Source organism: Pimephales promelas, chromosome 16, assembly GCF_988280905.1.
Source record: "Pimephales promelas chromosome 16, fPimPro1.hap1.1, whole genome shotgun sequence".
NCBI classification, from domain to species: domain Eukaryota; kingdom Metazoa; phylum Chordata; class Actinopteri; order Cypriniformes; family Leuciscidae; genus Pimephales; species Pimephales promelas.
This window is the reverse complement of record NC_142784.1, coordinates 25,133,560-25,160,401: the sequence shown is the minus strand read 5'-3', so window position 1 is coordinate 25,160,401 and position 26,842 is coordinate 25,133,560. Positions and strand designations below refer to the sequence as shown.

Below are 26,842 nucleotides of genomic sequence, written 5' to 3'. Positions count from 1 at the left end.
TAGGGCTGCGATAATGTGCTATATATGAATTTCGCGAACTATTTGAGTGACTGACATGTCATTTAACACAGGCAATCTGGGTACAGGTGTCTATACAACCATCTCATTTTTAGAAAGTGCCACTCTGAATAATTTACATCTAACATTTTCATTCGACCCACTTAAGTTACAGAACTGCATTGAGCTGGAGAAGCAATGAGATGAGAGTTACTGGCCGTAAAAACTCCCTCCAGAGATGGAAAATATCACAGGTGGCGGAGACGGTAGGGGATGTCCAAATCTCCATTTCCAGAGTGAAGCCCGTCGGCAGTGGGAGAATAAAGGGGGATGAACGCAATATGGTGTGTTTTTCCCTTGGCCTAACAGTTTGACCTCCTTGTATGAGTCAAGTACCAGGAGAGCTTGAAAATAATTAAGGATCAAAAGTGACTTATAAATCCCTAACCCTCCATACTGGCTTTAAGCACTTATGAGGCTGCTTCACATCACATTATATCTCATATCAAGGTGCAAAAACAAACGGAATACAAATAATCAAGAACTACAAATTAAGGCTGTACAATTGAAGGGTTGAATTGCGATTATTCTAATAAAAACTGCAACAAAAAAAAATCCAGCTATTTTACTATAACATTCATTATTATTATTAAGGTAAAATAAAATGAATACATTTTATTATTGCAACGTTTCATTGTAAAATAAAATAAGTATCTTTTTAATATGTTTCTTAAAGCTCACTTATGATGTTCATTTTTTTTTTTTTTTGCACAAAAATATATATATACTAGAGCCCGACCGATAAAGGATTTTGAAGGCCGATACCGATACAAATATTTTTGGGTTTTAAAATCCGATATATCGGCCGATATTTTATTTATTTATTTGAAACTGGACATGATAGTCACAAATTTTGTTATGCTTATTTGAGTTAAGAGAACTGATGGGCATGTTCTTTTAATTGTTATTCAAGCAATGTATGTATCGTGACCAACTCAACGAGTGTCGCCAACAGGAACGGTGTAGAGTGCCCTCTGGTGGACAAACTATACAACTCCAACACTCATGACATGGTTCAAGCGTGTTTCGTCCGTTTTTATTTTATTTTTAAAACATTCATTTATCGGCCATTATAACTGCCGATACCGATAGTTTGGAAAATGCCTAATATCGGCCGATAATATCGGCCTGCCGATATATCGGTCTGGCTCTAATATATACAGTATATTATATATTATAAAATGACTGAATGCCAAAGGTCAGGGCCTATGGTGCGATGATGTATAACAATTCATCTATGTCTTGCTCTGGAAACTGTCCTATGCAAATGTTGGCCTGTGTGACGTCACAAACCCCGCAATGACATAAGTCGTTTTGGGAGATTGATTAAATAAATGTTTTGTTTATAATTAGGAGGATCATTTAGGATAAGAAACAGGATGTTCCAATGGTACAAAGACCTCTTAGGGCTCCGTTTACTTTCCAAAGTCTCGAGAAGATGCGTTTTTTTTTAAAAAGGTGAACGGATTTAAACATGAGTGCCTGGTTTTTAGAAGACTGTGCCATGCTCGGGACGCTACAAATTATGCAAATACAATGGAAAAGTAGCGCACTGGAATGGAAAAAAAAGCATCAGCATGCTTTGTCAAAAGAATGAGGCAAATTTGATTTCTCATGGCATGACACCTTTAAAGCGATCCAAACTCCGAGCAGATTGAGAGATAGAGCAGCATTTACTGTGTATGGAGCAGATAATGAGCTGTTCACATATAGGAAGACAATGAAACACGCAGTGCATAGCTATACTGTATTTATTTGATTAAATCAAATCCTTTGGAATTTGATAATCGCATTAAGCCATATTACGATATCGGGTTTAATTCATTTATTCATGCAGCCCTACTACAGTAGAAATGTCCATCTGTGTTGGTGTGGCAATAAGGCCTCACTAAAAAAGAGTTTGAATCGTTGTCGGTGTAGTGGTGCTGAACCATGACTAATGTCGCTGCCCATGTAGGCCGGCACTCCGGCACCTCCTGCCTCATAGATCTCAGGCTCAGGGGCCTGGAATCTGTGTCGCCGCTCCATCTGCAGACCCTCCTCCTCCAAGAACGCATCCCCACCCCCCCATACGGTCGCCGAGCGGGACTCTCCTCCAGCTGGAGGTGAACTCAGAGGTCTCTCTTAATAAGTCCAGTGCCAACATGAGGCCCAACACACACCTCAGAACTGAACCTCTACGGCGGTGACGCAAAACCAACAGAGACTCCATTTATCCATCTGGCTGTCCGGCTGACAAGACCAGCATGAATTTACAAGCTGGTTTATGCTGTTTATCGGCTACAGGCAACTAGCACAGTGTTGAGCTGGTTAAAAAGACGATATTGGTGAAACCCGCATCCCAAACACAATATACACTGGCTTTCAACTGAGTGATAAACAGATTTATTAGCGTGTTATTAAAGCTGCACTGACAAACACTAAAAGTTAATGCTGTCAATTTAACATTATTATTTAGAGTGAATAATTATCAAGAAAATAATGCAATAAAAAATGTATGCAATTAAATCGTCGCCCTAGGTGGTATGCAAAATCCATATTAAGTATTTCTGTAGAGAAAAGTGCTCAAATGTTTTGGTGTGTGTATGTAAAATATCTTCAGTGTCACAAAATCCTTCAGAAATCATTCCAAAAACAAACTCCAGCATATTCAGTTTTCAGACCCTACTGGACTTCAAACGGGACCTGGTTCTATGTCCCGTCTTTTTGTCAGCAAACCCACCAGATAAAATGTACCCCATGTGTACGATTAAATATAAGGATTTGGTAATACTGTGGAGATGTTTTTCTGCCAGAGGTCCTGGACATCTTGATACATCAGATACATGAATTCTAACATCAGGACCTGACAGCCTCTGCTAGAAATCCCATAATGGGCTGGATCTGGATCTTCCATCAGGAAAATAATCCAGATCAAACATCAAAATCAACACAAAAATGGGTTACTGAGCACAAGATTAAGTTTCTGACCATGACCATCCCAGACCAGAATATTAATTTTAGAATTAATATCCCCCCAACACACACACTTTGAAATGGTATCATATGTGCATAGTGAAAAGTAGAACTATAAAAGAAGAATTAAAAGAATATAACATTGAATAATGACAGTTTAAAAAGCCCTTGACAGTTCAATCTGCAACAATAATGTCTTTTGAATTGCCTTTATTTGGGAGCTTTACTGATATGCGATTAACTTCAATTAATTAATCAGCATGAGCACATCATGTAATAAATTTGATTACATTTTTAATGGATTGAAAGCGCTACTAAAAATACAACCGATAACCAGAGCTTTTGTCTTCTGACCTTGTTTTTGATATTCAGTAACTGACAAAAAAATGATATTATAAAACAATGAAAATGGGCTGTTTGGCTGACTGACATGAAAGACAAAGTTCAAAGGGATAGCGTATTACAATGAATTGCATCATATGAGACACTAGAGATTCAGTTCCTGAGGAATATGACTCTCAGATATGAATAGAAGACCATGAAAACCTTAGAAACGGTCTTGATCACGGTTTGTTTAATCCAGTCTGACACGAAGGAGAGCGACTATTTATGCACAAACAAACAATCTTCTCGTTGCAACGTAAACATAAACAAAAGTTATTGTTCGAATGATAGCAACAAATGAAAAACAATCCATTTAGTTCCGAGGACGATTGTTTACACATACATTTCAGTCAGAGGAGTCGATATAGCATAAGTTTGAATAGATTTTCACGGCCTGACCATGACAGTCTAAATTGAGCTTTATTTCAAAACGAAAAACCACAAGAACGCACCCCTCTGATCACCACAGAGCCGCAACACCAGGCTAAACACAGGGCGTTTCCCTCTGGCAGGGACATAATAATACCCTTCTATTTTGGTACCAGCAGATGGGAGGTTATTATAAGTTACGCTCCAATTTTCCTCCCTTCATTTTCAAACTGACTGTAGAATTGAATTTTGTAGGGACGCTACATTTATTCGAGCTCAGGTGTCATTACAAGGTCTCTTAACTTTTAAAATGAGCTCAGTATTGAGCCAATCGCATGCTGTGCCTGAATAGCAGAATGTGCACAAGTACTCCGTACATTAGCTGTCTGACCAAAATATCAAATGCCAAATATATACCAATATTTCACATATTTATATTTACACCACTGTTCAAATTTTTCATTATGAATTTTCTATTCATTAAAGTATAAAAAAAAAGAAAAAGAAAATTAGTATGGTTGTATATTCATATTAAGCAGCACAACTGTTTTAATGGTACAATATGTAAGAGTTTTGTATCAAATATCCAAAAACCGCCTGCACAGTGATAAATGTCTTTCAATTGCGTACTTCCCAGTCTCCTGAATATTTCCAAGAATTTGTAAATTAAGAAAAAAAAATATCACAATTTCTTTTCACTCGTCGCCTTTCAATGACATAATATCCGCGTTATCCCTGGTTTCCGCTTGTACTGCTATAGTATCCATGGCGACAGACGTGGGGACATAGCGTCATTACGACAGACGTGGACATGGCGACAGACGCCTTACGTGTACTTTATTAGACAGGTGAGCAAATGTACAGGACGTGGCCGAGGGACTTGAGAACGGCGTGAGTGAAGATGCGAGAGGTGTCGTTCATTATCACTCACGCCACCGGCCTCGCGCCGTTCCTCGGGCAAGTCCTCGTACATAGAACAAATAACTGTTATATAGCTATAGTTATATGATGAAATGTTCGAATATGATCAGTATGTTATTCTAATGTTGATCTAGCTTACTGCTAACACATATAATAACATTTTAACTTTCAACACACTCAAATGTGTTGAAAAAAAACCCCAAGTGAAATAGTTTCTGTAAATAGTAAACTGACCTGTGTGAGTAGTAATTCGGCACTCGCGGGTACTTCAGTACAATTAAATGTCCTTATTCCTTTATATCAGTGGGACTCGCGTGTATTGTTGATATCTGTCTCTTATTAGCAGTTGGGTCCTGCTTCATAACACAATCATGTTAAAAAACATGAATGTTTTCACTCATCCATAAACATTATTAGATACATCAGCATGAGAGCAAGTCCCATCATTCCACTTATCACTGCGTCATCAACCTACGTTTCAACCTGCCTTTGTTTCCCTTACCCTACCAGATCATTACTGCAGGAGCACTTATTTTAAAAACCCCTATTTGTTTGATTGAGGGATGCATGATTCTCATCCCAAGACGTCATCTAACTGACGCTTTTGATCATACGTCAACATCCGATGTTTTAGGGTACCCTTTAACGTCAGTTACGCTATCTAATCCTAACCCTACCCCAGACCTAAACTTACCCGCGTCATCTAACTGACGCCAAATGTAAAGCATCAGTTAGATGATAACCTAACTTACGTTAAAGGGTATCCTAAAACGTTGGATGTTGATGTATGGTCAAAAAGTGTCAGTTTAACACAGTCTCATCCCAAAAAGTCATATAACTGACGTTTTGGGACGTATTTTGACCATACGTCAATATCCACCTTTTTAGGGCCCCCTTAAACGTCGGTAGATGGCGATCCCAGGCCGTCATACAACTGACGCTTTACCTTTAACGTCAGTTAGGTGACGGGTTAGGTGACGGGTTAGGTTTAGGTATGGGGTAGAGTTAGGATCCCATAACCTCATCTACCGACGTTTAAGGGGGCCCTAAAAAGGCGAATATTGACGTATGGTCAAAAGACGTCCCAAAACGTCAGTTATATGACGTCTTGGGATGAGACCGGGTTGGTCAGTTAGATGACGTCTTGGGATGAGAATGTGTTGGCATGATGGCCATTTCTGCGACGTCAAACACCTGTCAATCTAAGTGAAGTTCAAAAAAACTATTCGCTGTTGCCTCTTCCTAATTACCTCTTTTGGATCTAACATGAATAAACTAATTAAGCCATGCTGCCATCTTAACTAAACAGCCTAAAACTAGAGAAGCCCCCCTGGAGTTCAATGCTGGTAAACAGATGTGATCCAGCCTGTTATTAGTCCTCCCAGTAGCAGAGGTGTGAGCCTCGGCGGTGGCGACCCGCTCTGTAACCGGATAGGAGGCAGTCTCTGTAAGACCAAAGCAGACTGCTACAGCAGACCACAAATGCTGACAGATGGCTCCTCAACCTTTTCACTGGCAGCCTTTGTGGTAACAAGGGAACTCAGCGAGAAAACCACCCATTTGGAAGTATTTTTAGAGTTATTTTTCTCGTTTCTAAGGGTGAAATATTTTCAGCATCCGCTTTAAAAAGAGGATTTGAGCACGGAACTGTTTGGGAACTTTGGTACGCATGCAGAGGAATGGCACAATTGTCAAACACAAAACTGTACGTATCTTTAAGAGATCGTCGTATCTAATGTGACTGGACACTTCTTAATTAAAATCGCACAGTCGCAGCACTAAACACCACAGGAACCAGTGGCTTTCATCCATGGCTTTCACTTTTATTCGTTTACACATTTTTCCGCCACTAAATGTGTTTTTGTCAGTTTAGTCTGATAACTCTGTAACTTAGTTTAGTTGTTTTTAATATTGTTGATTTTAGTCGGGAAAAATGTTTATATTTTTCGTCAATTGGAACAGTTTTCATATACAGTACTCTACCATTCAAACGTTTTGACTAATTAGGTTAAATTGATCAAAAGAGACATTTATACAGTTGTTTTTCATAAAGAAAAATTATTTCTATTTCAAATAAATGCTGGTCTTATTCTTCCTATTCATCAAAGAATCCTGAAAATAAAGAATTTCCTCAAAAACATAAAGCAGCACAATTGTTTTCAACATTAATAATAAGAACTGTTTCTTTTTTAGCAAATCAGCATTTAGAATGATTTCTGAAGGATTGTGGAGAAATTATACTGAAAAATCAGAAAATTCAATTTATATAGAGATATAAATGAGTTATTTTAAATTGAAATAATATTTCTTAATATTACAGATTTTACTGCACTTTTGATCAAATAAATGCAGCCTATGTGATCACAAAACATATACATACAGTATATGTATATAAATGCATTTATAATATATATGTTGATTAAAAGTGTGAGATAACCATATAATCCATAAATATACAAATAATCCCACCAATTGTGTTGCAAAAATATATATATAAACTGCATCTTGCACTTGGTTCAGTGGTTCATGTGGCATTTCTCCTCCACACCATCTTCTGCCTTTCTTTCCATGCTAAGATCCTGAGGGGACAATTTGTTCAGAGTTCCAAGCTCAAGCACTGTCTATTGTGGACAGAAAGCCAAATACGTGGGAGTTCTTCAACTTCGGGCACTTTTTAATGTCCCAAGGGTTGCTTTTTATTAAAACTACCAGATTTCAGCTGTTTTTATTTTGTTATTGTCTTGGAAGGTCTGGGAAACGTTTTACCATGTCTTCGTCAAGATTTTCAATCTTAAAAATAAATAATATAAACAAATAGTGGTGAAAAAAAGCGCACAGTTTGTACAAAAAGTAATGCAGGTCAAGAGCTTGAGAGAAAAAAAAACCTCAAAAACAATTATTAATAAAAATAAAATATAAAAGATAAAATAAATTTGATAGTGTCTTGTATTTTATTGCCAACCATATGTATGAAAATGTGTATAATTATGTGTATTCAAAACGTATAGAATGAACATTTGACCACAGGAAGACCATTAGGAGCCTGGGAAATCTGGGACATTTCCCTCGCCCCACGGTTTAAACAGGAAGCCAATGTTAGTAAAATGAAATACTCAAGGAAGACATAAGTCTCATTAAGTCTCATAAAGGACATCCCTAATAAGATCCTTGGCCTGACATTAACGAGCTCTCTAGTGATGGCTGATTAATTGCAGGTGCAAATGAAGGCTTTGGAGAGAGCTTAGGTTCTGTGGATGTAATTTATCCTTCTATGTCCTTGCAGATAGGAAATATCTGGCCGAGCTACAGTGGGTTCACCTGGGGAGATGCACTCCCACCTTAAAGGACAGCTCCATCGTTTTAGCTCATAATGGGCTATTGCCGCAAAAGGAAGTCAGGCTGGGCTATAGGCTTTATTTGAGAATCCATAAAGCCAAGAGTCAAACGATCTTTAAGAGGCAGAGGGATGCTTGAACAACAAAGCTCTGTAAAATAAGATGTTTGTGAAATATATGTACATTCCACGAGTGAATATTTCACACAGCCCTCTGAGAGTTCAGAGAACAGTTTTGCACAGCTTCATGAATGATTCTGTTTCTTTGAAACGCTAGCAAACATGGCAGGGTAAAGAAAGCCAAAACACTTGAAAAGAAAAAAAAAGTTATTCATTAAGAGCCACCCAGGATTTTGAATGTGATTTTAGCTGTTTTTATCTGTCTTCCTGCATGTGCCCAAGAGCTGTCGGAGAAACAACACAGCTAAAGACGCAGGGGTCACAGAGAAAGGCTGGCATGGAATAATTTGTGTGGGACTCACAAGAGTTGGCCCGAAAAGGTCGACCTGAAAACACAAAGCACGCATGAAAGGAGAGATCGGCCGCTCAAGCATCATTATGCAGAATCCACGAATCTGGAAAACACGTCCCCTCAAACACAGAGAATTACAACAATAAGCATCTCATAACGTTTCTTTGGTGTAGAAATGTAGGAGGAAAGTGGGTTAAGATGTGTCACCCCTTAATTTAGCGAAATGACACATGCAAAATGATTTTTACAACAAGGCAGGTAACAGCAAAAACAAGTTAATAATAATTGTCCGATTTATAATGAATAATTTTACCAATGCAATTTAACACAATCAGAAGGTTTTTTTTAGAAATCCTTTAGAAATCATTCTAACATGCTAAATTGGAGCTAAATAAGCATTTATTATTCTAAATGATAAATATTTAAAATTGTTCATATATTCCCCAATAATGTTCCTCAACATGACACAGCTAACCCAACACAATCTCATAGAAATTCATAATTATTGATGGCTAATTCATATAAATGTGTACGTTTTCCTACCATCTGCTTCCTCTCCAGTGGTGGTTAGGTTTAGACGAGGACTTTTCCGTTATCCTGTTAGATTGGGTAGGTATCTCCCTAACAAATTCCTAACAAATTTAGCAAGAATTGGCACAACTTACCCCCACCGTCCCCAATTCAGCAGATTCAAAGTCACTCAGAGGGTTCTGTGCGGTGGGCTTTTGTATACATTATACGTCACGTGAACTAACCAGCGGGACTGATAATGATTTTAAAGGCTCGGGAAGACAAGCCCCTCTAAAAGGGTTGTGACAGCCCGCCGGCAAGCGGCTCGGTTCTGACAGGATGTTTACATCATAGAGCAATACATCCTGATGTCACCTTCAAATAGGCTGTGCTTGACTGAAAGCCTGATAGCTCCCATAAATCCTGCCTCTAATTACATCTGCGAAAGAACACAAGCCCTCTCGCAAGCCTTTTCGGACAACTATTAAAAGAAACAATGAACGCCGCCGTCACACCACTTTGCATACGGTGACAAGCTGATATGTCACTGTGATGGCTTAATGCACCATAATTAGACCACTGTAAAACTCTGATAGCACCCGAACGGTGACGAGCGAAGCGATTGAAAGGACAGAGATGTTTCGCTGAGAGAGATTGAATTGATGTCAGTTAAGAGAGATAATGAATAATGGAAGGTGACTGACTCGTACAAGACAAATAGCAGGAGACAAAAACAAACATACATTTCGTCTGCAGCTGATGTCCCCCTGTGTCTCTGGAACCATCATGCATAATTATACTTAATCACTGAACAAGGAATACCTTGCACCACACAAATCCCACGCCACCTAAAACATGTCATTCATCATAATAATAGCTATACTAACTAACCAATTTAGGCCGATAAAGAATGAGGCAAAGGTCTGCCGTGTGCATTCAACTTTAAGTGGAATATCATGCGAATGACAATTACAGGAAGCTATTATACAAATTAAATGTTATTACTGAAAAAATACCTACTGGAAATTTTTTTTTTTTCTTCATATTGATCATATTCCATGCTCATTTGAATCCAACTCAAAACCCTAAAAATCAAAACAAAACTCTCTACAGCCACAATGAAAATCTTCATTCAGGACAATTATATAAAAAAAACAGGTGCATATCCCACTGCCATCACCTTTAAAATACTATATGGCTATTTTGACATGAAAGCAATTGCATATTTTCTATCGACATACTTGTACTTCTTATCAAGACACGGGATTTAGTAAAGTGAACATTAAATAACAAGCAGCAATTAAGGGGCAAAATACACATACAAAAAAAGAATATGCTAAAGTGCCTCACGCCCATTTTGAGGTGCTCTTTGTCGATTTCATTCATGTGTTTTTTTGTAACACAGTCTCATCCCAAAAAGTCATATAACTGACGTCTTGGGACGTCTTCTGACCATACGTCAATATCCGCCTTTTTAGGGCCCCCTTAAACGTCGCTAGATTGCGATCCCGGGCCGTCATACAACTGACGCTTTACCTTTAACGTCAGTTAGGTGACGGGTTAGGTTTAGGGTTAGGTTTAGGTCTGGGGTAGAGTTAGGATCCCATAACCTCATCTACCGACGTTTAAGGGGGCCGAATATTGACGTATGGTCAAAAGACGTCCCAAAACATCAGTTATATGACGTCTTGGGATGAGACCGGGTTGTTTTTTGAGAATGGTTTGGTTTATCAAAAAGATAAGTTTTGCCAGCACTGTCTGAAAATGATGTGAGCAAATTTCTGTGAAAACTACGAATAGACCAAAAAAGTTTTTTGGCAAATTCAAAATGGTGGAAAAACTTTCATGATGGAAAATGCAATCAAATCATATTGAGCCAATAAGAGGAAATAGGCATTTTGTTTGGCCCTTTTGGTTCAAAAGTTATAAATGTAAATGAGTGCAACTTTGGACAGTTGGTGACTGAGGGATCAAGTTAAGAGACTCCAAATGTGTTGTTGTTCCTGTCCTCTATCTGTGTGAAAAATTGAATAACTTTCCCAAAAGCATTTCCATGGGCTGTAAAAGCCTCAAGAGCTCAAGAACAAGAAGAAGAGGAATTATAATAATAGGAACACTAACAATGACAATAGGTGCCTATATGCATCATGGAGGCCCACTAAAAATATGAATAAAACAAAATAATGGATATTCCTTAAAACTAAAAACAGGGCAGATAATTGCCTTATTCCTGAAGTTAAACCAAGCAAATCGCTGTCAGAAGGATTTTATGACAGTAATACTAGACTTAAGACATCTAAATATCAGATCTAAAATTCACCCGGTGAATTATCTGTCAAATCTCTTGTCTGACCATGAATAAACAAATATGCTTTAGCTGTGACAGGCGACAAATCTCATCAAATGATGTAATTACCAGTTACTGGATGACCGTGTGCGTTGAACTTTATTTAACACTTCATGGACAGACAGTTGCAATTTTTGGTTTGCAGAAAAGATTTTTTCTTGCAAGATGTGATGAGCAAAGATATGAGGAGTAAAAAGTTTAAATTACATGTTTAGAATAACTTAACAGACAAATGTCATTAGAAATTGTCAAGGAAAATGTCAAGGATTTACTTTCTATGGTCATAAGGAACATGAACAAAACTTTAACTAATTCACAAAATGAATCAATAAATCAAATCCAGAAAAAAGTACTTTCAATGTCCTAAATTCATCCTCTACCATCCCATTTTGGGTAACTTTTCTTCTGTCTGTGCCACACAACTGAAAAAATGTGAGGTTCTGAATGAGGTTTTTACAAATAATCCAACTTCCATGGCAGCAAACCAATTACTGAGGCCGAGATAACCTCTTCCCTGTCAGGAGGAATTAAACATTGTTTCGCAAAGGCCAGTCAGCGCTCCTTGAGCATCCGCGTCACACTTGTTGCCCATGTAACGTTAATGTGGCATGAATCATTCGCATTTCTCAGTGCAACAACACACATAGTTATTACTTACTTTGAATGAAATACCAAATGGATAAATGTTGTCCCTCACTTACAGAGAGTACTTCATACTTTCTCACAATGTCGCACTTTTATGTACTTTGCTTTATTCCCTCTCAAGCATCATCCTCAGGGGGTTTCTATGTTGAATCTCTATTCTAATACAGACCTGTGTGCCTTAAGCAAATATTTCTAAATCATTAAACATCAACAATTCATAATGTAGCACTCTTCGCTTAATTAAAATTAATTGTTTAAAAAAAATACTTCTACAAGCATCCATGCTTCATATGCAAGGAATAATTGATGATGGACCTCTGAATAATTGAAAATTTACTGCTCACTCAAAATGGTAATGCATAACTGCCCAAGGATAATTATTCCACTAATGCCACATTACCCTAAAATACATATTTATATTTTAGGAATTTTCAGGTTTGTACGTCCATATTCCATCAATTAAGTATCTTGCTCAGAAACAGCCCCATACCAATTTTTTTGCCCAGGTGCTGAAATTCTCATGCATTATTAAAATCATTTTTAATTAATAATCAATACTATAAAACACAATCCCCTAAAGCTATCCATCACCGAAAACTTTCTCCATTTTAACATTTTTAATAAAACATTGTTTAGTATGTTTTTTAAAGCCATTTTAATTACAAGGACTCAGGAAATTTCCTCATAAACCACGTTTTTGTTGTAATACCGGTGTAATACCCATGGCATTATACAATTTTGTGTCCTCATAAATTATATAAATGAGTGCACACACACACACACGGTTTCACTATCTTTGTTGGTACTCTGCATAAGCGTAATCTTTTTTATACTATACAAACTGTGTATTATATCCCCTTACATTACATTTTCAAAAACATCACTTAGTGTGATATAAGCTGTTTCCTCATTGGGGACCAAAAAATGTCCCTGCAAGGATTTCACATATTGCAATATTTGTGGGAACATTTTTCTCCATAATGTATGGTTTACCAGGTCAAACACACACACACAAACACACCACACAATAGCAATATACAGTAAAGGTACACTCACCTAAAGGATTAATTAAATAATAATAATAATATAAAAATCAGGAACACCATACTAATACTGTGTTTGACCCCCTTTTGCCTTCAGAACTGCCTTAATTCTACATGGCATTGATTCAACAAGGTGCTGAAAGCATTCTTTAGAATTGTTGGCCCATATTGATAGGATAGCATCTTGCAGTTGATGGAGATTTGTGGGATGCACATCCAGGGCACGAAGCTCCCGTTTCACCACATCCCAAAGAGGCTGTATTGGGTTGAGATATGGTGACTGTGGGGCCATTTTAGTACAGTGAACTCATTGTCATGTTCAAAAAAACAATTTGAAATGATTCAAGCTTTGTGACACGGTGCATTATCCTGCTGGAAGTAGCCATCAGAGGATGGGTACATGGTGGCCATAAAGGGATGGACATGGTCAGGAACAATGCTCAGGTAGGCTGTGGCATTTAAGCGACACCCAATTGGCACTAATGGCCTAAAGTGTGCCAAGAAAACATCCCCCACACCATTACACCACCACCACCAGCCTGCACAGTGGTAACAAGGCATGATGGATCCATGTTCTCATTCTGCTTACGCCCATCTTAATTCTGACTCTACCATCTGAATGTTTCAACAGAAATCGAAACTCATCAGACCCATGAGACTCATTTTTCCAGTCTTCAACTGTCCAATTTTGGTGAGCTCTTGCAAATTGTAGTCTCTTTTTCCTATTTGTAGTGGAGATGAGTGGTACCCGGTGGGGTCTTCTGCTGTTGTAGCCCATCCGCCTCAAGGTTGTGTGTGTTGTGGCTTCACAAATGCTTTGCTGCACACCTCGGTTGTAAAGAGTGGTTATTTCAGTCAAAGTTGCTCTTCTATCAGTTTGAATCAGTCAGCCCATTCTCCTCTGACCTCTAGCATCAACAAGGCATTTTCGCCCACAGGACTGCCGCATACTGGATGTTTTTCCCTTTTCACACCATTCTTTGTAAACCCTAGAAATGGTTGTGCGTGAAAAGCCCAGTAACTGAGCAGATTGTGAAATACTCAGACCAGCCAACAACCATGCCACACTCAAAATTGCTTAAATCACCTTTCTTTCCCATTCTGACATTCAGTTTGGAGTTCAGGGGATTGTCTTGACCAGGACCACACCCCTAAATGCCATTTGATTGGTTGATTAGATAATTGCATTAATGAGAAATTGAACAGATGTTCCTAATAATCCTTTAGGTGAGTGGATATAGGTGAGTGTAGCTCCATATATGTGGAACACAGAAAACCTCCTTTCACAGCTCTTTTTCCCCTCAATTCTACCAAGTGGATTCAGTATCTTAGATGTTCTTAAGGTTGCACTTTCCCAGATTGAGATATTGAGTTTTTCCTGGTGTCTGTTAAAACCATTTTCGAGCACAAGTGCCAAGAGCCCATATCAGCAGTGGATCTACTTTGGCTCTGGCTTGTCGCGTTCTCTCTACCTTCTCCTTTAGTTCCTGACATTTCTCAAGCTTGTCATCCGGTTACCGCTTCTATTACTATAGCTCTATGTTCAACTAAAATCAAGCTGAGCAGCAAGTTTTCTTGCAAAAAAACAAAACATACTATGCTGAAAACCAAACTACAAATTAACTCAAACTGTGCTGTTGCTGAAAGCCCTCTTTGACCGTATTACTGTCTCCCTGTCCTTGTATTACACAAATATATCAAACAAATCAATGGGCTTGTTAAGAAACAAATATAATGCTTCTATTGTGTGGAGTGATCAAAGCTCCAGATGAGAAAATAGAGGAGAGTGATCACGTTGTATAGAAGTAAACTACTATGAACACACAACAAAAAAGAAATTTTGAGCCAAAGCTTGATGGCTCAGACCCTGATGTTTATCTTTTTAATAGCATCTGAGTCTCTGAAACCACCACAGACATCAAAAGGAAAAAAAAAAAAAATCAAGGTAAGTCTGATTTATTTAAGTGTATTATCAAATCAGGGACAAGCTTCAACTCCGTGGTCTACAACAATGGTTGTAAGTCTATTCTGAAAGCATCTGGGAAAAATACAATAGAAATAATGCTTTTGTTGGCATCAAACTGTGCTTTTATTGAAAATAAATACAAACAGAAAAGGTACATTTTCCAATTCACGCAATGTCATGGTCATGATCATTTTAATTAATTTAATTGAATGGTTTAAGAGCATTTATGTCTAATAAAACAAATTTACTGCACTGAATCACTTGTAAAATGTAAAAATCTGGGTTATGAAGTGAAACCATCTGAGAAGCATTGATCGACAACACCTTCCAGTGCTTATTATCCGAGCGGTTCTCTTGCATTAACCCGTCTCTGTGAAAAGAGCTGGAATATTGTTCAGAGACCTTCACGGAGACATGCTACATCATGTTAACATCTGTTTAAATGGATGAAAAAGGCTTTCACCTCATATACGAGCTTTAATAGCTACCGCAAGCGTGAGGTTTTAGCTTTGCTCTTAATGCTTTGAGGTGACATTAATAACATGTCGTGCCTAACAAACGGCTGTGCAACAGGAAAACCTGAGGGAAGGGAAGGGAAGAAGAAAAAAAAAAACTAACATCATGCTATTCTGAGGAGATATATGTGATTCAATCTGAAAGATTTGAGGCTGTGCCTTTCCTCAATCAACCACAAAGGGGGCTTCATTAAACGGACACGTTTCTCCCACTGGACCAGCGATCAATAGATGGCTGATTCGGCTGAATTAATATGATAGCTCGGGGTGCATTGTCCTGATTCAACAGTGACAAATGATAAATTAAAGTCCTATTGTACAACAGTAATTAAGATAGTGTGTCTCAAAAGGATAAAGAAAGCGCTGAGCTTTTTGAGCAAAGTTAAACCTTTTAAAACCTTTGTTTTTATGCACCACTGAGGAATCTTGGCAAAAACTGTGCAATTAATTTTAGAAGCTCAAGTTTTTAAAACAAAGACTTAATTGTTGATACATGTCTATACGACATTTTTAGCTTAATTTTGCACTCTCGTCAACCCAAATGTTTTTTTAGCCAAACGAAATTGGATGCCTTTTAGATGTCGGAGTAAAACTGCCTAAAAATGCATCAATAACATAATACAAACATTGGCCACATTCACACAGAAGCAGAATATGCATAATATGGTTACGTTCGCACTCGGAGTGACAAACACATAACCGAGCTCACACCTGTAAACTTTCCGTACTCACAAATGCATTCTCGGAAAACCCGCGCTGTGAGAATGGAACAGGACTGGACACGTCATAAAGTATGAGAGAGCTCCTCTGCTCTGCACAAACGCGTGTCTACCGTGTGTTGCATTTTTTGTGTGATAAATTACAGCAATGGAGATGTGTGTCATCTTGAAGGCTTTACATCACTGCTCCTGTCAGATATAAACCCAGATATAGCTGCTGACGGTTAATGAAGAGTTGATGGATGAACTCGATTGGACTCTTGTCGTGTCAAACTTTTCTTTTTTATGGACGTTGGCATCTTTGGAATCACTTTAGTCACTGTCACTATGGTTACAGTTAAGAGAATACAGGCTTGATTCCCGTTGCGCGTTCATACATACAGTTTGAGATGCTACTGTAAGTTGCTGTGTGAACGGGACATTTGATACTCACCTGTAAGTAAATTAGGGATGCACGATATATTGGCCACCACATCAGTAACGGCCGATATAAGTTAATTTTAGTGCTAACGTAATAAGAAAATTTGGCTAAAGCTGATAAATATTGAAAAAAAATTCCTTAAGACCCTTCAGAGGTGCACTGTTCAACATGACGGTTTTGAAAATACAGTTAAGTGCAATATGTGCAGCGCAATTCTGTCATATATGCTATGTAAAATTATATTAAGAACATTATAATTGTGTGCTTTGGACGTGACTTTTGTAACTTTGTAATCAGGCTCTTGAAATTTGGAGTAAGATTTATCGGTCAATATACCAGTAATCAGCTTTTAAAGACTCAGTTATGGGCAATTATAAAGAATTATCGGTTCGGTATCGGCCAAAATGTTTATATCGGTGCATCTCTAAAGTAACTGAGGGTGTCATTAAGCATATTTATTTACAATTAAAAATTGTAACTTTGTAATCAGGCTCTTAAAATTTGGAGTAAGATTTTCGGCCAATATACCAGTGATCGGCTTTTAAAGACCCAGTTATCGGCAATTGTAAAGAATTATCGGTTCGGTATCGGCCAAAATGTTTATATCGGTGCATCTCTAAAGTAAGTGAGGGTGTCATTAAGCATATTTACAATTAAAAAATTGTAACTTTGTAATCAGGCTCTTGAAATTTGGAGTAAGATTTATCGGCCAATATACCAGTAAACGGCTTTTAAAGACTCAGTTATCCGCAATTATAATAAATTATCGGTTCGGTATCGGCCAAAATGTTTATATCGGTGCATCTCTAAAGTAAGTGAGGGTGTCATTAAGCATATTTACAATTAAAAAATTGTAACTTTGTAATCAGGCTCTTGAAATTTGGAGTAAGATTTATCGGCCAATATACCAGTAAACGGCTTTTAAAGACTCAGTTATCCGCAACTATAATAAATTATCGGTTCGGTATCGGCCAAAATGTTTATATCGGTGCATCTCTAAAGTAAGTGAGGGTGTCATTAAGCATATTTACAATTAAAAAATTGTAACTTTGTAATCAGGCTCTTGAAATTTGGAGTAAGATTTATCGGCCAATATACCAGTAAACGGCTTTTAAAGACTCAGTTATCCGCAATTATAAAGAATTATCGGTTCGGTATCGGCCAAAATGTTTATATCGGTGCATCTCTAAAGTAAGTGAGGGTGTCATTAAGCATATTTACAATTAAAAAATTGTAACTTTGTAATCAGGCTCTTGAAATTTGGAGTAAGATTTATCGGCCAATATACCAGTAAACGGCTTTTAAAGACTCAGTTATCCGCAATTATAATAAATTATCGGTTCGGTATCGGCCAAAATGTTTATATCGGTGCATCTCTAAAGTAAGTGAGGGTGTCATTAAGCATATTTACAATTAAAAAATTGTAACTTTGTAATCAGGCTCTTGAAATTTGGAGTAAGATTTATCGGCCAATATACCAGTAAACGGCTTTTAAAGACTCAGTTATCCGCAACTATAATAAATTATCGGTTCGGTATCGGCCAAAATGTTTATATCGGTGCATCTCTAAAGTAAGTGAGGGTGTCATTAAGCATATTTACAATTAAAAAATTGTAACTTTGTAATCAGGCTCTTGAAATTTGGAGTAAGATTTATCGGCCAATATACCAGTAAACGGCTTTTAAAGACTCAGTTATCCGCAATTATAAAGAATTATCGGTTCGGTATCGGCCAAAATGTTTATATCGGTGCATCTCTAAAGTAAGTGAGGGTGTCATTAAGCATATTTACAATTAAAAAATTGTAACTTTGTAATCAGGCTCTTGAAATTTGGAGTAAGATTTATCGGCCAATATACCAGTAAACGGCTTTTAAAGACTCAGTTATCCGCAATTATAATAAATTATCGGTTCGGTATCGGCCAAAATGTTTATATCGGTGCATCTCTAAAGTAAGTGAGGGTGTCATTAAGCATATTTACAATTAAAAAATTGTAACTTTGTAATCAGGCTCTTGAAATTTGGAGTAAGATTTATCGGCCAATATACCAGTAAACGGCTTTTAAAGACTCAGTTATCCGCAACTATAATAAATTATCGGTTCGGTATCGGCCAAAATGTTTATATCGGTGCATCTCTAAAGTAAGTGAGGGTGTCATTAAGCATATTTACAATTAAAAAATTGTAACTTTGTAATCAGGCTCTTGAAATTTGGAGTAAGATTTATCGGCCAATATACCAGTAAACGGCTTTTAAAGACTCAGTTATCCGCAATTATAAAGAATTATCGGTTCGGTATCGGCCAAAATGTTTATATCGGTGCATCTCTAAAGTAAGTGAGGGTGTCATTAAGCATATTTACAATTAAAAAATTGTAACTTTGTAATCAGGCTCTTGAAATTTGGAGTAAGATTTATCGGCCAATATACCAGTAATCGGCTTTTAAAGACCCAGTTATCGGCAATTATAATGAATTATCGGTTCGGTATCGGCCAAAATGTTTATATCGGTGCATCTCTAAAGTAAGTGAGGGTGTCATTAAGCATATTTACAATTAAAACATTTTAACTTTGTAATCAGGCTCTTGAAATTTGGAGTAAGATTTATCGGTCAACATACCAGTAATCGGCTTTTAAAGACTCAGTTATCGGCAATTATAAAGAATTATCGGTTCGGTATTGGCCAAAATGTTTATATTGGTGCATCTCTAAAGTAAGTGAGGGTGTCATTAAGCATATTTACAATTAAAAAACTGTGACAAAAAAGACATAACAAAAGTAAACATATAATAATACTAATAAATTAATAAAAATTAAAAGCAATTACAATGTTTATATATACAAAATACTTTTTTTATATTATTAAAAAAAAACAATAAAATCCATAGTATATAGATAATACTCAAATAACACCACTGCCTATATAGCAACTTGTATATAGCCCTGCCCTCTAACTCACACTATTGGTTGAGCCACTGTTGCTGTGTGTCAGGATACTTAAACAAAGCAATATTCAGAAAGCACTAGAGCCACAGTGTTGGAATTTATCAGGAGGGGGTTAACGTACAAATGGCTCACTTGTAATTTTCTGTGTGTATTAAACTGAATATTTCGATTTTACCACCAAAAATAATCCCAAGCATCATCTTTAACAGTGCAAATCAATCCCACTCATTCCACAACAATGATCCCAAATAAAGCACAAGCGGATGTAAGCATGACTGTGCAGACAGATGTTGCTATCCCAGAACCTCGTTTTCCTCGAGGTGATGAGATCAACCACTGTGAGTATCCAGCGTCCTGACATTCTTAAGTATTTAGCAGCTCAATTGAATAGCACCTCCCCTCTGAGCCGCCATCTGTAGGTTCTATTGATTGGTCACTCTCTCTTACTCAGACAGCTGGAGTCCCACTCAACGTCTCAACTGATCGATGGTGAGGCGATCAGCAGTTGAGACTGCATTGGCGATGTCACTATGGTTTCTAACTAGCTTGCAACTTTCCGCTTTCAATAATAAAAACACTGGAACTGTGCTCAGTTTTTGGAGGAAGAGAGGCTGTATCCTCTAGCATTCATGAGACCAACACAAAAACAGGGACTGAGTAAACGCAGGGGTCTCTGGAGATGATGCTGAGACCTTATAGGTTCCATCAGCCACTCTGTTTGTAAGTGGGTCACATCGTGTTGAGCTTTGGGGGCATGTCACCATTCATATGTTGCTGAACATTTTTCATGACAACTCTCTTAGCATGGTGTGACGAAGTAGGTCATCATAACAACACACGTATAAAAATATGTTTCACGAGTCTAATGCAAGCGCATTTGCTGTAAACAGATTCTAAACACCCATCGGTGCATTATAGGAAGAAAGTGTAAGTGTAAATTGTTTATGTGTTTTTGGGGACAAGAAGTGCAAATGAATTGTACTCGGTGATTATTTGAGGATAACATTAATCACGACCTATTTTGCTTCCATAATGTGACATATTTCCAAACAAGATATTTAATGGAGAAAAAAAATCTCCATTAAATATTGATGATTTCATCCATCATGGATTGTCACGATAATAAACAGTGATGCCTACATGACAAGTGGTTGAAAAATTCCTATGCAATATTTTTTCTTAATTTTTCTTGAATTATTAACTATAGGACAGGAACAGAGTAGATTTGTATTTAACTTAATTTATTATTAATTACATTTGAAACATATTACACAATAGGGGTGAAACAATGCATACAATACTGTATATAATAAATTATTTTAATAAAAAAATGTGTATTATTTATTAATAGTTGAATTAGTATATTAATAAATGTAATACATAGGGATGGGCAACAATTAATCACGATTAATCGCATCCAAAATAAAAGTTTTTGTGTAGTGTGTGTATAATTAATTTGTATATATAAATACCCACACATGTTCATGTATATATTTTATATATATTTATTCACAATTAATATTATATATAAATATAAAAATTTGATATATTAATAACACTTTTTTTTTAAATATATACATGCGTGGGTATTTATATATACAAATTAATTATACACACTATATTATGTAAACACAAACTTTTATTTTGGATGCGATTAATCGCGATTAACCGTTACCCATTCCTAATATATATATAAATAAATATTATATTTTATTAAATTAAATTATATTATACAGAAAACAAAACCCTGACACATTTGAAAAGTGGCGTCATTTAAAATCTCAAGCACAGTTTAAAACCGGTCAATTGTGTCAGCAGCGTTGCAATGCTTTCTGCAGCTCTTCAGCGGCTGATAAACCAAGCAAGCGGTGCACTTTGTGCCCTGAAAAACAACATAATTTGATTTTTGTTTTTTTTTTATGGTCTGTGCAAAAACAATTCTGCCAACTAGGACAGACAATGAGCTCAGTCCATGAAAGACAGGGCAGAATGAGAACAATGACAATATTTATCACAGAAGACAGGAGCCCCCTCCCCTCATCATATTCCACTCTCATTACTCCAGCAGTGTCATGAATGAAGCATTCTCTCTCCACTGGGGCTTCCTTCAATCTGTTACCACTAATTGACTGTGTGCTGCTGCATAGTGCTCAACTGGTATCTGTCCTACAGAAACGATAGTCTATCGGTTTCAAGCATCATTTTGCTCACAGTCTAGTACCGACAAGAGGATACTTCAGCTCTGATGTTTAGTAATATGGAGGCATAAACAGAAAACTAAGACGGGAAAGGTCTTCGTAGTGCTTCACATCATCCCCTCTACTTGTGTGTTGACTCACTAGAGAGGCTTCTGTTGTGAAGTTACATAAGCGGATGAGCAATGTGCAATAACCCCGATGGAGTCAACTAACAGATTTCGGACTCGTTTTCAAATATGGTCCGTATATTTGCTGAACTACACAAACACAAAATGAAGCAGAATTGTTGAGCTTTCAAAATTACATAACTGTAAAGCCTGCTTTGAACTTCATCATAAGAAGACGCCTTTGATCCAAGATGCGGTTATTCCGATTCAAGTTCCTTAATGACATTGCAAAAAAAAAAAAAAATCATAATTGTGCTATAGGCAACATCATTTTCACACGGCACATCATCATATTCGCTTCAATGGAAAGTTCTCGCACATTTCCATCTCGGCAACTTTAGCATCTGGTAGGAGCATAATGTAGTGCTGTGCATTATTTAGCAATCAGCACAAGGCTTATTAAGCAGGGATAATGTAAATCTAATGAGCTATAAATTCTTCGCTTTAAATAGAAAAGAAAATTATTCCAACAAACGATCTCAGAAACTTAATGCACCAAGGGAAAGCGTTTTAATTCACTGCCAATCAACAGTTTGTTGGGATTCGGGCCATTTTGAGGAAACAAATAAGCAACAATGTGTCAATCTCCGCACAAATGGTTTTAAATGCAGTTCCACTGCCACATATGAGTATGTGCCATATATGAGCTTTTTTTTTTTCTCTGCGGTTATGTTTTACAAGGTTTCTCATTTGATTTTTAGAGGGGTTTAAATTAGTGCTGATTGTTGTGGGGAGTGTCAGGACATTCATCTTCCATAACATTCATCACAGGGCATCGTGAATTATGCAAAAGCTGCAGTGTGTTTCTAATATTTACAACTCGAGCCCCTCGCACTGATGAAAACTCTACCTGTGAGTCACGCAGACTGAAAATTACCCTTGACATGAGGCAATTTACATGAATATCCCATCTCATTACAAAAGTATTGTTTGCCAGTGAGAATTGTCCCATATCAGAATTATTATTATCTCTATTATTTCTTCTAAGAGAATATATTCCCTCTCAAGGTAATGCAGTTCTCTTGTCAGCTCACGCTGTTAACCGCAGTCTGCCTGTTGAACGAAGATGACTGGCTGCTTTCTAGCATTTATGTGTATCTGATGCAGAACAAGACCAAGATTTTTTTTTTTTTCAAATGTTTATATCAGAATTAAAAAATATGCAAAAGAGAAACTGTATATTTTCAGTTTTAAAGTAAAAATTCTACATTTAAATGTCATGTTGTCACTCAATTAATACAAGTATGAACAAGCATGCTGTTTAGAATCATTTTAGATTGAATTTATGTTATATATTAGAAGGACATACAGTGTGAATGAAATACATTCCCAGTAAATAGCAAGTCCTGGCATTTCACAATATTCTACGTGGTTATATGAGGATTCAAGAGCACTTACAGGAAGAAAAAGTGACTTTGAAGCCTCCTAAAGGAAAACCTTTGGTCTCAGACAAGAGCATCACTCACACACGGAAAATCATCCGCATCTACAAACTAACGTCTATTACAAAGGGGGGTTTAGCAGTGAATAAATTGGGTAGCACTCTAAAATATCAGGAATATTCTGAATTTTTAACAGAATACTTCAATCTCATTTGCAGAAGAGAATAAAATCCCAATATCTTGCGGAAAACCTGTTGATGAATGGGAGGCAAAAAGAGCTACTGTGGCAAGCCATTCAAATCTTTATTCCTTAAAGCTTAATATTTCTCTAATTTACAGAAAGTCTCTATCTTTTATCACTTTTAAGATATAGCCTTTTGAAATTAAGATGGAAAAATCAAATGTTTTAGGAAGAAACCTCTGGCGCCTAAAGGGTTAACTATTCAAATAGCTACAATTTAGTATTCCAGTTTTCCTAGTCAAACAATGAATGGTCCCTACTACCTACTTATTAGATTAAATTGTGTATTTCAGACTGGTAACATTTTGATTGAATTAAATAATGTGACCAGTCCTCACAATTGACAAGTATAAAAAGGCAATTGTAACTAAAAAATGTTGCTAGTATCTAGTGAATGCATAGTAGTAAAACCAAAATATAGTACTGTATCTATTTGGATAGCTACAGACCAGTAAGCTTAGTAAGAAATATTGTAGTACATAGTAAAACAAGCACCAGTACTTACAAAACCGTGAGAGGTGAATTGATATGTGAATGAATGAGGCATTTGCTATGTACTACAAGCACCAAAGCACTTTACAATCATATCAGGGGTCTCTCCTCACCCATCTACCAGGATGATGTGATGGCAGGCACAGAACAACAACGCCAGTGCGCTCACCACACACTAGTTACAGTTGGAGAGGAGAGAGAGAGAGTGATAGAGCCAAATCAAAGGATGTGGATTATAAGGACGCCACGATTGATAAAGACCAACGGAGGGAATTTGGAAAGGACAACGGGGTCTCACCCCTACTCTTTGCAAGAAGTTCCATGGGATTTTTAATGACCACAGGAGAGCAAGGACCTAAGTTTAACGTCTCATCCAAAGGACTCAGTGCTTGTTGTAGTGTCCCTGTTGCTATACTGGGGCATAAGGACCCACACAGACCACAGGGTGAGCACTCCCTGCAGGCCTCATCACTATCACCAGCAGCAACCTGGTTTTCCCAGGAGGTCTCCCATCCAGGTACCAACCTCAACCCCGCTTAGCTTTAGTGGGCAAGCAGTCTTGGGGTACAGAGTGATGTGGATGATCACAGATTTCTATAGTACTCAATAATAATTAAATAGTTAAGCTACTTGACACACCTGGGATAGTGACTAGTATCCATGGGCACAGAATACAAATTTTTCATGCAAGTGTGTTCATATAGAGGTTTTCATGGGCCAATGTGAAAACATCTCGATTTAAATTTAAAGAGACAAGATAGTCTATTTATGACCTTGACATTTAATTCTTATTCAAAACAAGACGATGTGAGCATTATGGAGCGATAAACACTCTCAAGTAAAGTCAGAGGGCAGTTGGAGGGCACCTCGTGCAGAAAGTCCAAAACAGATCCATAGAAGAAATAAAGGTAACACTTTACAATAAGGTTCATTAGTTAACATTAGTAAATGCATTAACTAACATGAACTAATGATGAGCAATGCATTAGTTACAGTGTTTATTAATCTTTGTTAATGTTAGTTAATACAAATACAGCTGTTCATTGTGCGTTCATGTTAGTTCACAGTCCATTAACTGTTAACTAATAAAACCTTTGATTTTAATAACGTATAGTAAATGTTGGAATTAATATTAACTAATATTAATAAATTCTGAAGAAGTATTGTTCACATATTGTACATGTTAACTAATGTAGTTAACTAATGTTAACTAATGAACCTTATTGTAAAGTGTTACCGAAATAACTTATGACGTTCCAGGAAATCCCTTATATGGAGCTGAATAAAAAACAGTTTTATCTGATGATAAAAACCTGTTGGAAAGCATCTTTTCCAGTGATTTTTGTGGTATTCGACAATAAAATTGTCATTAGGAAAAAATAGTCTAATAAAAATATTATAGAGCATTAAAATTATTGTTGTTCAGAGGCACAATTAAAAGCATGAGATAAGAAAAAAAGTTAATTAAATAAAGGTCAGAATACATTTCTATTACACATTTTGTTCTGTCCCCCTCACTACTAAAATGATACTAGCATCCAAATAGTTGTGCCATTAAAAAAAAGATACATTCACAATTGGATTAGCAGTACATCAAAATAAGTAGCCATTCTAGTTACATGAATGTGGGAGCTAGCTAGTAGCTACAGTATATTAAGTGATACATGTTAAAACAGCTTGCCATAAGCGAATCTCAAAGCGTGCTCCATCTAACGGAGGAGCGTTTCCCATGTAAAACTACTTTAAGCTGAAAACAGTCTTTTCAACAACACCAACGCAACAATAGCCGACTAGGTAAAATGACAATCTACAGTACAAACTGTATGGAGCCGGTCACACAGAACTGAAGATGACCGGTTTAGAGAAACAGACAAGTGCGCGCAATGCCGCTGTCACTCCATAAAGTCGATGCAAGTGTTATTCTGCAATGCGCGCGTTAATCGTTTAAAATCTATAGGCTACTAATAATGTGCATTAAATAGAGAAAGACATTCTATACTCGTTTAATCATACACTCGTGTACAGATCAACAGCATGTAATTTTGACATCTGAGCTGTGTGATACGGTCCCTCTCATCAGCAGCACTGCCTACAGCATCTGACAATACTTTTCTCTAGCTAAAAAAAAACAAAACAATTCAGAACAGTAAAAATGTGCTAAAGAACACTTCATGTGAAAGGTTTTTCCATGTAGAATATCGCAGGAAAACTATTCGTGCTTTGGACAGCATCAGGGACGTGCGCAAGTATTACATATGTTGTTTACACACTGCTCTGTCTTCGATAGCTACTAAACACAAGCTTTCATTCACGCTCCGCTTGTCTTACCTTTATGCAGAAACGTTGCTAAAATCACGCAGAAAAAGAGTGAAATAGAGTGAGATCCGAGTCCCGAGATCGCCATGTTGAACACCTGCTTCGGACTGGCGGCGCTAAATCACCTAGAGACGCTCACAGGATCATGAGATGCGGAGAATTGGGAGGGAGTAAACACGCGCGCGCGAGCCCGCGCATGCACGCACACACACAAACGAGCAGACAATGTATCTGTCAACTAGAAAGATCAGTTTTATTCAGATTTCTGGAAATTAAATTATCCCATTAGGCTATACTTAGCCCATACATTTCCTTAAAAGTGTACAGTCAGCCGGCAATTAACCAAACAAACCCTGACAGAACCCTGAGACGTCTTTCTTTCTTTCTTTCTTTCTTTCTTTCTTTCTTTCTTTCTTTCTTTCTTTCTTTCTTTCTTTCTTTCTT

The 26,842-nt window shown here is 37.1% G+C and overlaps 1 protein-coding gene across 4 annotated transcripts in view; it reads right to left on the bottom strand.

The window, feature by feature from the left end:
• The window catches only part of cadm1b (cell adhesion molecule 1b), a 176,379-nt gene extending 149,795 nt beyond the window's left edge, over positions 1-26,584 (bottom strand). Inside the window, exon 1 of one of the 4 annotated variants that reach the window (XM_089121305.1) lies at positions 26,411-26,584. In XM_089121305.1, the coding sequence (XP_088977431.1) occupies positions 26,411-26,486 (76 nt within the window). In that variant the 5' untranslated portion in view covers positions 26,487-26,584. The remainder of the gene's footprint in view (positions 1-26,410) is intronic. The other 3 variants (XM_089121304.1, XM_089121307.1, XM_089121306.1) reach the window with 3 other exon arrangements.
• Positions 26,585-26,842: the final 258 nt, after the last annotated feature.